Raw genomic sequence first — 14,646 nt, 5'->3', positions numbered from 1 at the left:
AAAACAGTGCCCCAAAAAATCCCCATCTACATACACATAGCATGATCACCCTGCTACTTCTGAATGTACCAAACAGCAAGCCTAGAAGATGTCTACCTGCAACTAATCTGGCAGTCTGGATTGTCCAAGTGACATCACAAATGTCCTGAAAAACCAGGCTGCTGAATGCTGCCCACAGGTAGACCACACTTCCCACAGACACAGTGTGTATTCAGTACCCAGGGGTAGGGAATTGCTCATTGCCAGTGAAATATAACAGAGCCCATGCCCTCAGGATGCACAAGTAGCATTGCATGCCTCCAGAGCACAGGTAGGGACTGGAGAGGTCAAAGTGACAATTACAGTGGCAGAATGAACTAAAACCACACTTGTAATCCAAGCAGATTTCACTTTGTTGCAAAATAGAAGTCATAGTTAGAGCAGTATCCAGAATGTAGCCATTTCCATCAACAAACACATCCTTGGCTCGGGAAGTTACTAATTATTTTAGCAGACCAAAAAAAAAAGAGTAATATTCTAAACTTCTGATTTCCTCCAAACTCTTTCCTGAGATTAATTTTCTCTTGGGAAGTATGCACATGCATTCCTAATTTTGTGTTGTTTCTCCATGCACTTTTTCTTCTGTCTTCCAAATACTTCTCTTGATGGAGATTAAAAAACCCCAATTTTTTAAACTTCAAAAATTCCCAAAGCTTGCTGCAAAACCAGACTTTTATTTTGTATCCCTGTCCTACCTATATTTGAACTATTCCAATGTTAACACAGCCAACCAAAATGATCAACAAAGGACAAATCTCTGCCAAACAGTGTCAGAATTTCCTCTCATGTGAGCAACCAAACACTAACATGGAAGTAATTAAAAACACCCTTAAAATTGAAACATAAGCATGCGATGCAAATTGCCAGCTCACAGCACAATGAGGGGGAATTCTTTTCATCTTTCTTTAGTGATAGTTTAAGCAATTGACACTTCCCTGCAGTCACTATTCAGAACACAATCTTCAGAGTTTGTGTTGACCAATATTTTTCTAATTCTCTGTCAAAGAACAGCTTTGCATTTTTCTCCTGACAAAAAAGCTGTTGAGGCAAAGCATTCTTGGGTGGATTTTGAGCATTGTAAATAATATTCTGGGCAAAACCATTCAATTATTTTTCTATTTAGTACTATGGTACTCATCTGCAAAACATATTCTTCATCTAATCTTGCACCTGACAGCTGAGAGCATCTCCCTAGCAACCATCACTAACACACTTGCAGCCAAAGGATAGAAGAACATTGGAGCAGGCCATGAAAACCTTGTAAACAAAATGCTATTTTGAAAATCCAGTGTGAAATACAGAGGAAATTTTAGGACTGTAGTGTTCATCTAGTTTGCTGAAGGGGTTTTGTTTGGTTGGGTTTGGTTTTTTCCTTTGGTTTATTAAGATCATCAGCAAAAACCAAGAAGGAGGAAACTCAAGGGAGATGATTCTTTAAAGAAGCACTTTTAGGAACTTTGAAGAAAGCAATCAGGTACTGATAATCACATGGAAAGTTTAACATCAAGTTCTTGGATCAGATTTGAAACAGCAGCAAGTCTTTTTCCTTCTACTGGACAGCAAACGGAGTGGAGCCCCAGTCAGCCAGATCTGAAGGATCACCTGTCCAGTTCCTTTTGGCAGCTCTGAACCAGATGGTTGGACCCCACTACCTGCAAAAGCTGCAGTGCCAAGACTATACCAGACCAGCTGCTGGAGTCAGCGATGAATAAACTGATGGGTTTATGTCACAGAAAGACATGAAGAAAAGGAAGGTTCATTCAAAAGTCCAGGAAACACCTGGAAATCATCATTCTGCTCCTGCTTTCTATTCTCACCACTTTGAGAGACCACAGGTCATAGTCAGGACTGGCAGGACTTATTTCTAAGAGTACAGATTTAAGTTAAAATCAAAGAAGGGCAAAAAACCACCCCAATTTCGGCAAAAAAGACCAAGTTGAAATGGAGATTTTTTTCACTGCCAAAGCACTCAACTACTACTATTTTACAGCTGCTTACCATTCTGGCTAGAATAAGCCTGTCTGCAAAACAGTAATTCCTTTGTGGGCAAATTGTGGCCAAGATTCTGCTTCCTTACTCTCATTGCTGAGAATTATAGTGAAGCTTTAGTTCAAGCAGAGTCAAATGCATAACAGCTCCTGATCTGCAAAGACTCTTCATAAAAGGAAACCCTACAGAGAGTAAAAATACGCAATTTTCAGCTGTTTTCATTCATTTTCTCAGTAAGAGAAAAAACAATGTCCCTGACTGACCTTCACATTTGGAATAATTACCATACACTTAGAAAATTTAAAGTCACCTGCTAGAGACAATTATATATCAGACTCCTAATTAGGATATCACTGAAGCCCCAAATCTCTAACTTCCCAATCATTTCCATTCTGTTATGAGTTAATTACTGAGGACATTTTTAATACTGTCATTGCCACAGTCCATAAGCATGGTACACAACACGCCAAGTCACATACCAAGGCGTTGACATCCTCAGTTTTGTAGATCAACATCCGTATCTCTTCTGGATCACCACTGAAAATCGCCTGGACCAGTGGCGGCTGGAAAAAGAAAACAGAAGAAGCAGCATTACAGGTTTGTTTACTTTCTGTTTAAACTGAGAGCATTTTTCTCCTGCCAACATTTGCTAAAGCTGCCCAGAGACATGGTGTGACCCCAGCACCAAACCACCAGGAGTATCTCATGAGTAAGAGCTATCAGTTTTCTTGAGGATAAACTGAAATCATGAGCATGTTTGTACTATAATGAGCGTGTGCGTGCACAAACAGGGACCCCCATTAGAATGGCAACTTTTGTCAACAACACACAATTAGCCCAGATGTTCTCCCTGGCATGTAAGGGGAAAACTAATTACATCAGATAGTGCTGCATGCTTGCTCTTGGCACAGATTAATGGTCATGCAATGCACATTTAGAAACAGAACATTATGCAGATAATGAATTTCTGGGCAATTACTAAACAACTTGTATTTTTTTACTGAATAAATACGCAATGAGCACAGTTAATTTTAACCACCCAAGAAGTGAAATAATTATCTTATTGTCTCAAGTCTGTTATTATGCTATTATGAATCAGAATGCAGAAATAAATAATCAGGCCCACAGGAGAAACAATGTGCCGTGCTCGCTCCTCTCAGGAGGGAGCTCTGCATGTGCTCACCGCTCCGCTACTCGCCCAGAGCTGGTGACTTCAGTCCTTCCGACCACCTTGGCAGCAAATATCTGAGTTAGTAACCAAGCTGGCAGCACACTGTACCAAAAGAAGATAAACCTTGCTGCTGAAGACTCAGGAAAAGAAGGGGACAATTCACAATGATCCCTCTATCCCATAAAGCACATAGTTGAAACAGGTTCCGCTTTCACCAGCACCCTCCTCAAGGCAGTGTGTGGTCCCCTCAGTCTCACTCCCCACAATCTCACTCCTTGTTGCCTCACGGTCTTACTGGCAAAAAAGAGCCTGTGGTGCCATGCAATCACCAGAATCTAAAATAATCCTGTAAAATGGAAGCATGCATGACTACTTAAGCACATAAAACCACAAAAGTTCTTGAGATTCTACAGAACTTAACTCTCTTGTAAACAGACTATCTCAAAATTCACAAAACAGGCTGAAAGGACAAAGAAAATACCATTTTCTCCCTATCTTTTCTTATTCTAATGTGGAAAATACATTTCTAAGTTAACGGTGTCTATTTTAAGACATATTAATCCCTTATGTCCTTGAAAAACATTCATACTAATTTCATTCTTGCCACTCTTTCAAAAGTGAAAAGAACTAAAGCAGCATCTTTCATCACAACTGTCTACATCTTACATATTGTAGTGGATGATTGAAAAAGAAAGGAAAAAAAATTGTGTTTCACTTGAACCATTTAGCATGCTTCCTTCCCAGCCCATGTCAGAATGGGCAGAGAATATTCCCCACCAGAGGATGCAAACACCAGACCCAAGTCTGTTCCCTTCTCTCCTAAAACTAACAGCTATGAAGAATCAGTGAATGTTTATGAAATTACGATGCTCACACCAAAATATTTGCATTTCACATGCATTTATCATAATATTTAAATTAAAAAAAAATTAACAGGAAAGCAGAGAACTCCTCAATTTCAAGCTGAATGGCAACACAACCCAGTGGCCAAGAAACAGATACCTCCAGCAGCTCAGATTATTCCCTGAACCTATTTGCAGATATGCCCAGCACCCAACGAAAAGTATTAGCCAGGCTCTGGTGCAATTTAAGGTTAGACCTCAGACAGAGGTAAGAGAGAAAAAAATTCAAACTTCAGATCTTTTAGATTTCTTTTTTTTTAAAGATCAAATGCTGTTACAGATGACTTTTTTGCTTTATAACAGAGAGAGTAAAGCACTGTGAATCGTTACATTAAAAACGGAGGAAGGTCTACAATAAGACACTTTGACCCTTCTTCTCTCTGCCAGAAATCTGAATCAGACACTTGGTTTTACAGGAAATGTTTGACCTTTCTAATTAACTTCAGCTACTTAAGACAGAAAGCAGATTGAGAATAACATTGTGTTCCCTAGACCTGTAACATACAGAAGATCCTCATCTCAATCTCTGTCCACCATACCATGGTCATATCTTGGGGAGCTTAGATCAAACCCCAGTGTTTATCATGCCTCTGAAGCAGTTTGTAACTCCCATCACTGATACACATAACCTTTGCTGACAGGAGAAAGTTGCCAAATACCCATTTCAAAGGTCTCATCATTCAGACCTTTTTCCCCTGTAAGATTTCGTTTTTATAAATGAATAAAATGTAAAATGATAAAATGTATGTTGTACATGCTAGCTGTAGCAGCAAGAGACAGAGATAATGGAGAATGATCAGAGCCTGCAAACTGGAAAGAAGAGATAAAAACAGTACAGGTTAATAACCACCTTGAGTCACAGCTGTGCAACCTGCTCCAGCTGGCCATTTTTCTAATTCACTATGTCATTATTTTACTTTATTTTCAGAGGTATTAGTTTTGAAATGAGAATGCATTATTGTTGAGGCAATTTTATTACATATTGAGACCTGTTTCTGTGTGAGATGTGCAGTCATGTATAGTGACCTGTTCAGGAAATACATGCCAGAACTATGTTGCAGCATTACTGCTGCAGGTTGAGGTCAGAGCTAAGAACGTGCATCCGCATCCATCAGCACAAGGGAAAAAGTAGTGCTCCGTTCAGCAGCTGACAGTGATGGAAAGGGGCTTGTGCAGCTACGTACACACTGATGATGGATGCCCAGATTACTTTTTTGATCTTCAGTGATAACCACATTCATGCATGAATGACTTCAAACAACCTTTTTTTTAAAATTTTAATTCCTGAAGGGTAGATAATGATCCTTCTTAATTATCAAAGGATAGTGTATTTTTGGAAATCATTTCTAAAACTTATGACATCGTTAATGGGTTATTTCATTAACAGAAATATTTTGCTTTAAAAGTCTTCAAATTCAAAAGTTGTTAAACTCTTATAATGAAGGGGGAAAAAAGCACAAGCACAGAGCAGATTATGTATAACTATTATTAGAATTAAGCAAGGGTGCAGGGTTTTGGAATGATGAACAACTGTTTCATCAGCTCAGCTCTCTGCAGCTTCCAAATTCTTAAAGAGAATTTCAGTTGGGAGTGTTCACATTTTTTTCTGAAAATAAACTCCAGCAGCTAACAAAAACCTTTCCATGTTACTTCTTCTACACAGTTACTGTGAAACTTATTAACAAGTTTTATTAGTGTTCTTTACTTTGTGCTGTAACAAGCATTTTAGTAAAAATAAAATTGTGTCTGCAGATTCCTTCCAGTGTGGCAACATATTGCTATCTTTACTGAATATGGGGCAATCACAAGCTGGACTTCAACCCACCAGGTAAAATTAACTTGTTGAACTGAAGGCACAATGATTATTTCAGCAAGAGAGCTTAAACCCACATGGAAGAATGTCCTGTGGATCAGCTGGATTCCACAGAGCCAACAAGCCATTCCAAGAGAAAAAGTTCAACACTGGGAAATTCTCCTCCATAGATCTATTACCAAGGGGCACTGGCACGTCTCTGACTCCAGATGAGATGAAGCATTTAAGTGGATTGTCTCAAGTATCATTTTAATTACTATGTCCAAAGCAGGTGTTGAACCTCCTAGCAAAGTTAGTATTTTTGTTGAGTAGCGAGTAACTGTGACATATGTCGAACGTTTTGCCTTGATTTTAGATATCCTGACTCACTAACAAGGACTTATTTAAGCCAGATTTTGTTTGACAGGAGGTGGAGGCAGACAGGGAAAGGATGATCAACTCCCATGCCCATCTGATATAATAGACTACCATTTGTTCCTGTGAGTGAAGTTATATATTGATGCTTTATTAGTTCTAATTGCATTACATCAAGTTCCTGGACTAAACACTTGGATATGTCCATGTATTCATGTAACTAGCAAGAACGATGTAGCAAGACACACAATCATTTCAAAGTGGTATTGATTCTGACAGTGTTTTGCCAAACACCTCTTATTTTTCTGAAGGTACTCCCACTAATCAAGATTACAAGGTTGTTTGCAATGTCACATCACATACATCTATTTCCTTCCACTGGTCAAAGCAAAAAGGCTACTCCTCCTCCTAATTTTAGTTTAGGACTTTCTACCTCTGAATATACAGCACACGAATATCTGAAATGCTGTTTTAACTTACAAGTCTGTATTAGTGAACAGCCATTAACTGGATTTCTCTTAATTCTTAGAGTGCATTTCCCTGATGCTTAGTATTTATACAGTTCCATGTACAGAAATTACTCAATACCGATAATTTTTAACAGGCCTTGTAGTCTATTTCCCTTGCATCAGGGGTTAGCTTTTTACTGTGTTTTATGAATGAATTGCTGGGTAAATACAAAAAGAAGTTCGCTCTTAATTTGTTAATTCAAAGGGTGCATTCCTGTTGTAGGAATTTCTATATACTGGCTTCTGACAGAAAAGTACTTTCACAGAGTGGGTATTTGGAAAAGAATGCCCTTGGATGGCTGCTAAGAGGTGTTCCAGAGCAATTACAGATTTTTAATGAGTGACTCCTAAGGAACACTTGTCCAAGCTACTGCAAGGCCAGTGGGGAGAACCAAATCTGTAAATGGGGTGTACTGGTTCCCTGGAAGCACTGTGACAAACTAACAGCATTGTTAAGTGAGTAAATGCACTTAGGAGATTCATACCGAGCAGATCAATAAATACCCTGGATGCTGCAACATTTCAAATATGGCAGAGAAAAAAGTTTTCAATTCATTTCATTCTGTCTTATTATGTCCTTCCATTTATTGCAGACTAGCCCTGTGATTGAAGGATTGCACATCAATCCTCTGCAGCAAGGACAGCATGCATGCCTACACAGTGCTATTTATTTCAATTTGTTCCACTGTGTTCCAATGCTCAAGGACCAACAAACTTATATGACACACAGAGGTATTCAAAAAACCACAAGTCAACACTCCCAAAACTAAAAAAAACTCTGCGTGACAGTGGCACTTCCAAGCTGAGAGATCTTTATGCTGTTTTTAGGCCAGCATTTAAAGGATGCAACTGTGCTCTGACACTTTCCCTGGACCAATGGCTTTCTAACTCGCTGCCATGCTGTGCTCTAAGTTGCTTAGAGGGATGTAATGGGCATTTAAGTGTTATCGCAAGAAGTGTTGGTTTTTCCTGTAATGGCCCCCATTTCTATCCATGTCATTTATAACAGCTTCTCCAAAGCCTCCGGCTGTGTTTGTCCTTCAGACCATAAAAAGGACTTCAACAGCACAGGGCACACAGGGGCAGTGGAGAATTGATCACTGCTTCATTTGCTGTTATGCCCTCCTGAGAATAGGTAAAAAATGATATATAAACTCTAAACAGAGCATATGTTTAGCTTCAATAGCAACTTTGTACATAACTTTTAAAAGAAAGAGGAGCTGGAGGGGGATGTCTGCCTTTGCCTGGACAACACAAGCCCACAGCCAAAAGCCTCTCCCTCCAATGCTTTCATTCAAATGATGAATGGCAACTTCATCAAAACACCAAAAAATGCTCAGTGACCAAATGGAAAATTCCCCAGCGCACACCTGTGGTTCCCAGTATGGTTTAACCCTAAGGGACACGTATTGAATGGCACCCAGGGCATCAGGAGAAGATGTCTGCAAGGACAATCAGTGTGGTACAAACAATGTTCAGTGTGCTTGGTGCTTTTTGCCCTCTCAGGAAGGTAGAAGAGGTTCCTAAGTAATTGCTCACAAATATCTGAATAATTCATGCAATGCTAACATGGTCCGTAAGTAGTTCCCACTTAGGCATGCACTCAGCCTTTCCCACAGTGGCTTCCCAAACAAAGACTTGAACATTTACAGAAACATTTGGTGCAGAATTAGTTGGAATACAGCAATTCTAACATGATCACCAGATATTGTCATTGCTGATAACACTACAAAAACCTGAGTTTCATGGCTGGTGTACATTGCTAACTATATGACAATCACAGACAGCTACAGAAACAGAGCAGCTCCAGCCTTGCTCTGCTGGACAGCCAGGCAGCTGGTGCAGACTGCAAAGCCTTGGGGCAGCATGGCCCAGGGTAGGACTTGCATCCCATCCCCCCAGCTGAACTCTGCTTAGTGCCTGGTATCCACTACTGACCAGGTTCGGAGGCTGGAATTACAGTATACCAAAACACCCTTCTGCACCTTCTGCATGGGAAAAATCACATCCTCAGCCTTAGGTGAACAAGTACATTTTCCAAAACTCCAAGTTCCCTAATGATGTACAATAGCTGTAATGAAGGAGAAGGGAAAAGTATGATCACTGGAAAGGGGTTGAAGTGGTAGCAGTCTGAAACAAGATTGTCTGATGATAAGCTGACAAACACCTTCCATTAAGGATCTTGTTTTGAACATTGCTTACATTAGGTTTGGAAAAGAATGACCTGAACTGCTTAGAGCATGGCTCAACCCTGAAAAGGGAGCAGAGCTGTCACAACACATCCTGCATCACCTGCTTTTAAATGATTTCCCCTCCAAGGCCAGCTAAGCTTTTGCAAAAACAAACTGGGCTTGGGATTGGGAACCCAGGCAGTGCTCCCACAGGCTTCTGGCTCTCTGCTCCCACTCACCAAAGCCCTGATGGCTTTTGCTTACACCCTACCCACAAAACTCCCTGTCTCTGGCCAGATAGAGAACACAATAGATCTGATTCTATAATTAAACATAATCACAAATAATCATTTAGTAAGTGATGTGCAAACCAGACTACACTTCACTACACTTTCCCGGAAGCACGCACCTTGTGAAGCAACAAGAATAAACCAGCTCAACCCCAGCCTCCCCACTGCTCCCTGCATGGTCCTCTCTGTGCTCAGCCTTTTCCCCTCTCCTACTTGCCTTTTCCTGGAGATTTAAACCTTGCTCTCTCTCTGCTGCCCCATTTCCAAGCTGCTGGAGTAGGGGAGCTGGAGTTCTTGGGTGATGCACACTTTAACGCCTTTAATTGTAAATACACACTACCAAATAAACACTTGTATTTTGAGAAAGCGAGAAGGAACGAAAGAAAACAGCATATTGAGACAGCTGAAACTTTAACACAACATTCATTTAGTCAAGCTTTCACAATACTTAAAAAGGAAAACAGTCAGGACTGACCCTGCTTGTGCAATGGTGGACCCAGCCCAGAATTTCTGTTCGCACGATTTGTGATATGTTCTAGACACTGCAAAACAAGCCTCTGGCAGATCTATTTCTGGTGTTAGCTTAGCTCCAGATTTTGGCTGCCTCCCATTTTTCATTAGGAAGCCTATCAACTGCCCCAAGAATTGCTTATGTTTCCAGGTGAAGTAAAGGTTACATCCTGCCATTCCTGGAATCCTGAAATTCCTCTACACACTGAAAGTGCTGCAAGTTGCCTATGTTTCATTGAACTTATCAGTTAAAGACACCAAAATAACTCTTGGCCTGTTAAATTTAGATCACTTCTAAAAAGAAAAAGAGCTAAGACTGTTTAATTCACCTTGCCCAGTGTCCTTTCTCTCATTCTCATTACTGGAGGCTGTCCACTGGTCTTGATTTAAGTGCTAGGGTTTCGTTTTAGTTTTGGCATTTGGGATTGGGGGTTGGTGGGGGTTTTTTTAAGTGCCTCCAGATCAGATCAGAAAATTAGTTAATAAATACTGTCCTGAAGTTATATTAATCAAGTGGAGACAAAGACTCAGCATGATGCAGACTAGTTAAAATACGAAAGCTTTTTTAAAGGAGTCAAAAATAAACATAGTAGCATAACATTTGTTATATTCACCAGCATTTGTTACCCATTTTAGTAGAAGAAAGTCTGTCACAGCATAATAAGATTTGTTGGAATACCTACAAAGATTGAAGATAATCAATCTAATAGTACCCTGAATTTGTTTATTCAAAGTTTCTTGGGATTTTGTCTTGATACAAACTGTGTGTTGTGTAATATCTCACAACAGACATACCAGTGACACCATTAAATAACAGTCATGGGATTGTCATGGCAGTACCAAAAAAAGGATCCAATTCCTTTTATACATTCTCAGCAGCATGTGCTGCACCACTTATCCATTTGAGCACTTCTTGTCATATCTATACTTTATTTCCCAGAGCTTTTGTCTTTTTTTTTCCCCCCTCCCCCATAATCCATCAATCATTTAGTCAGAAGCAGGGAAGAAGTCCTGGTACCAAGGCCATGTTTCTGAACAAGAGCATAGCAGTGAGTAAAATCTCTGGGGGCATAAATTCCAGCTGGTGTAAATCAGCTGAAGCAAACTCCCAAGTGAGAGGCCCTGTGCCATGTTACCCCACCTGCTCTCCGAAGAGCCCTGCTCATTGTCCCCACCAGAAGCACAGCTGAGAGGTGGCCAAGGCAGTGTGAGGTTATGAACCTCAAGAGAAATGAAACCGCCGGCAACAGAACAGAGCAACAGCAACCCCAGTGACACATCTGCTCCTCACTAGAGATTTCAGAATAAAGCTCTTAGGGAAGAAACTCACTTGAAAAACATCAACCCTGTCAAAAGCTTCATTTCCTGCTCAGTTGTCTTCAAACACATTTCAAGCAATTATTTTTTTTTAACCAATTGTTTAGGTGTTAAATTCCCCAAGAGAGAAAAGAAAAAAGACAATTAAAACCAAATCTGTGTGGAGGGGGGAATGCTCTGAGGGCTGAAGGGGTTCATGCAGCTGGGTCAACTTAACCTGAGACATCTCCTCTGTTCAGTTCACATCCTCTGGAGACCGCTGATATCCTGCCCTCACCCAACTCTACCAGCAGCAATGGCAACCAAACAGAAGAAGAAAAAAAGAAACGGAAATGCTGCAAGTTTATCTTCCTTCAGTTTATCACTTATGAAACCATGACTTACCCCTCTTCCTTGCCAAGGCAAGTGTGTGCAAGGGCTGCTATGCACACTGCAGCTGGCTTATAAAAACCTTTCCATAGTCCTCCTTCAGTGCAGCAGCACAGCAAGACCTGCTTTTCATCTGGCTGCCTGGACACTCAGCAGGACAGAATAATAGTCCAGTCTAGCTGTAATTAAGTGCTCTATCTGATATATGGAGCATGCATTGATACTCATCACACACACTAATAAAAACCCTTTCCTTTTTAGAAAATTAGTCCTGATTTAGGGAACTATAAAGTGGTATCTGATCCTGTAACATCTTGCTTAGTAAGATCAGCACTTCCGGTGGCTAACGGGGTCTGTTTTATGTTACTGTACACACAAAGAAGGCAGCTATGAAACAGAGAGTGCCATAATAAATTTGCAGATACTTCGGAACTATAACAGACTACACAAGGACGTTGGAGGGCAAGATCAGAATTTATAACCACCTTGACAAATTATACAAACAGCTAGGCTGGAGGAAGAGTAGGACACTGTTCAGTATGGAGGAGAACATAGCATGCCTGTTAGTGAGAAATCCAGGGTTGTTATACAGCAGTTCTGTGTAAGAAAGAATTTGGGACTGCAGTGTACTAACTGAATGTAACTGAACAATGTTCTGAAAGAGGAAGAGACTTAAAATAGGATTGTGACTTGCAAAGCACTCAGTAGTCCTGCTCAGTACTGCTTAGGCTGTGGCTGCAGTGAGACGTTTAGTTTTAGGGTACCGCTTGACTTGAAGACCCAAACAGAGCTCTAAAACAGGGAAAATCTAAACAGATCAGAGCTAGTCAGCATATACAGAAGACAATTTAAAGGAAAAATGAGAACTATTTGCAATACATAAAAGGTTGTTACTAAAAGAATTCATCTCTTTTCCACATCCAAGACATACAGAGCTTGAATGGCTGCATGCAAGGAGGATGCATCTCTGCTCCATTAAGGGCAACACGAACCAGGACACTGGTTACCAATTTGGCTGAGTTACAGTCTTCTGCACTTCACAGTTTGTATTTCAAAAATAGATCTAGTCCAACAATCACTGAAAGTCAAAGGTATTCTTTTCTGCAGGCTTCAGTAGGCAAAGGATTGAACATATGAAAGCAAAGGAGGCCAAACAAAATTCACACCACACTTACATGAAGATAAAGGTTAATGCAAAAAGGATAAGCTACAGCAGAAATCAATAAAAATATATTTTTCCAAAAGTTCAAGGGGAGTTTAGTGTCTTGGGTAGAAGAACACTAATATGTGGCAGGACTCCAGCAGAATTTCAGATCCCATCTCATTCACTCATCAGAAGGTAATTTCAGCTATGGGGTTTGTTTTTTTCACATGAGCTACACACAGAGTTTCTCTTAAGGACAGATACATTTTACAGTCACAATCTCACGTGTTCCTGAACCTCATCTTCCTCTTAACAGTGACCTGCAACACTTCCAAGGCCCTGCTGTCATGGGTACCTAAACCAAGCCTCAGACAATAGCAAACCTCCAGGAGCATGAAAAAACATTAGGGAGGGAGAAGACATTTAGGGACTTGAGCAAAACCTGAAATACCTGATTTGCTCAGTCTTACCATTATATTACAAGTGGATCTTGCTCAGGTTCCCCTTGTGTTGCACATCACACACACAGCCTCACCACTGCCTGTCTCCTACGCGCTACAGCGCAGCTCACTCCTCTGGTCAGCAGCTGCCACCCCCACAGCCACCCTCCTGCCAGCTCCAGAAAAACTCAGAAAATCTCCCAACTCACCTTCTCCTACACAGCCAGAGTCTAATATACTTGAAAAGACATTAAAGACTAACGTTGATGTTTCCTGATTTCTCTTAGAGGTCATGGAGCTCACAGTGCTCTTGAAGAGCACCACAGTCAGTTACTACTGTTTTCATAAAATATTAAAATCCTTTGCAGATTTTAGTCACTGATATTTGCCTTCTGCATAGCTGATATAAAATTCAGATTAAAAATGTTTAACTACTGAGGCTGATGACAGGGTTAGTTCCATTAATAGCAGAGTAACTATGTGTGAACATGAAGATCAGTTCATAACACCACTTCATCTCTTTCTTTACATTAGACATGCTACAGTTGGCATAGAGTTCTGCTCAATAACCAAAGCAGATGTTTTACCTCTATTTTGAATCTGGAGCGGATTAGCAAAGCTAGCTTGATTCAACATATCCTGATAACATCCTCGTTCTCAACCTCAACCAAACTATCAAAGCTGACAGGAAAAAAAAAAAAAAAGAAAAAAAATCAAGCTTTGCTGATGAGTGCAATGTCAGACAGCCAGGCCAAAGAAATTAAATGGAAATTTTAAAAGGTTTCAAAATTGTCTTCACTTCAGAAAACAATTCAGTGTCTTCAGAGCATGATGCATCTGACTGTGACAAATCCAGCAGTGTCAAAATTACTTTGTACAGACACAAATTAAACAGAAAGATGAGCTGGAGAGTTATAATGAGCTATTACACTCTTTCTTCCAACAAGTTACCATTGCAAGTTATGAACAGCTTTGTCTGGATATCCTGTGAAAAGCCTGCAAGCTATCTGTGGGACCACTGTCACAGTTTTGAGACTCAGTGTGAGCCTTCCCTTCATCACACTCAATCCCATGCATCAGACACATCTCCATATCTGAGAAAAGCTAGCCTTGCATGTGCAGCACCAGCCAGAAGGGTAAGCGTGTGGATTCTCGTCAGCTGAGGAAGTGGGATACAAATCTTCCTCACTCCGCTTCTTCTCAAGTAGCTTCCAGCCATGGTCATAATCTCTTGCTGAAACCCTTCAGCATTGTGAAGGAAGGCAAGACAAGGGCTCAGCACCTCAGTTCCCAGCACTAACTGATTTTGTATGTGCAGCTGTCTCTCCATGCTTACTTCCAGTTCCTGTCACACAAATCAAGCGGTGAGGTTGGCAGTCAGACACAGCCCAGCAGTGTTAGAGACCCTCTCTCTGTCCATGTCACATCTAGACACATTGATCCTCTCTGGTCTGGGATTGCCCAAATGGGGCTCCCTTTCCCAGAGAAAAAGGCTCAGCCTGGGGGGGCTCAGCCACACAGTGAGGGTCCCGACAAAGTCAAGACAAGCCCCCCTCATTCCTGAGCAGTCTCATTAAAACCTCCTTGCAACGGAGGAGGGCAAAGAATCATCCAGTGAACAAAAGAAC

The 14,646-nt window shown here is 40.7% G+C and overlaps 1 protein-coding gene across 7 annotated transcripts in view; it reads right to left on the bottom strand.

Annotated features, from left to right (window-relative positions):
• The window catches only part of ANKRD44 (ankyrin repeat domain 44), a 71,433-nt gene extending 68,804 nt beyond the window's left edge, over window positions 1-2,629 (bottom strand). For all 7 annotated transcript variants that reach the window (XM_017728530.1, XM_017728523.1, XM_017728516.1 and 4 more), the window contains exon 1: window positions 2,508-2,629. In XM_017728530.1, the coding sequence (XP_017584019.1) occupies window positions 2,508-2,543 (36 nt within the window). In that variant the 5' untranslated portion in view covers window positions 2,544-2,629. The remainder of the gene's footprint in view (window positions 1-2,507) is intronic.
• Between the last annotated feature and the right edge of the window lie 12,017 nt (window positions 2,630-14,646).

The sequence above is a fragment of the Corvus brachyrhynchos genome, unplaced genomic scaffold (assembly GCF_000691975.1).
Source record: "Corvus brachyrhynchos isolate BGI_N302 unplaced genomic scaffold, ASM69197v1 scaffold370, whole genome shotgun sequence".
Taxonomy (NCBI): Eukaryota; Metazoa; Chordata; class Aves; order Passeriformes; family Corvidae; genus Corvus; species Corvus brachyrhynchos.
Note: the sequence above shows the minus strand (reverse complement) of the source record. Positions and strands in the feature narration are given on the sequence as shown.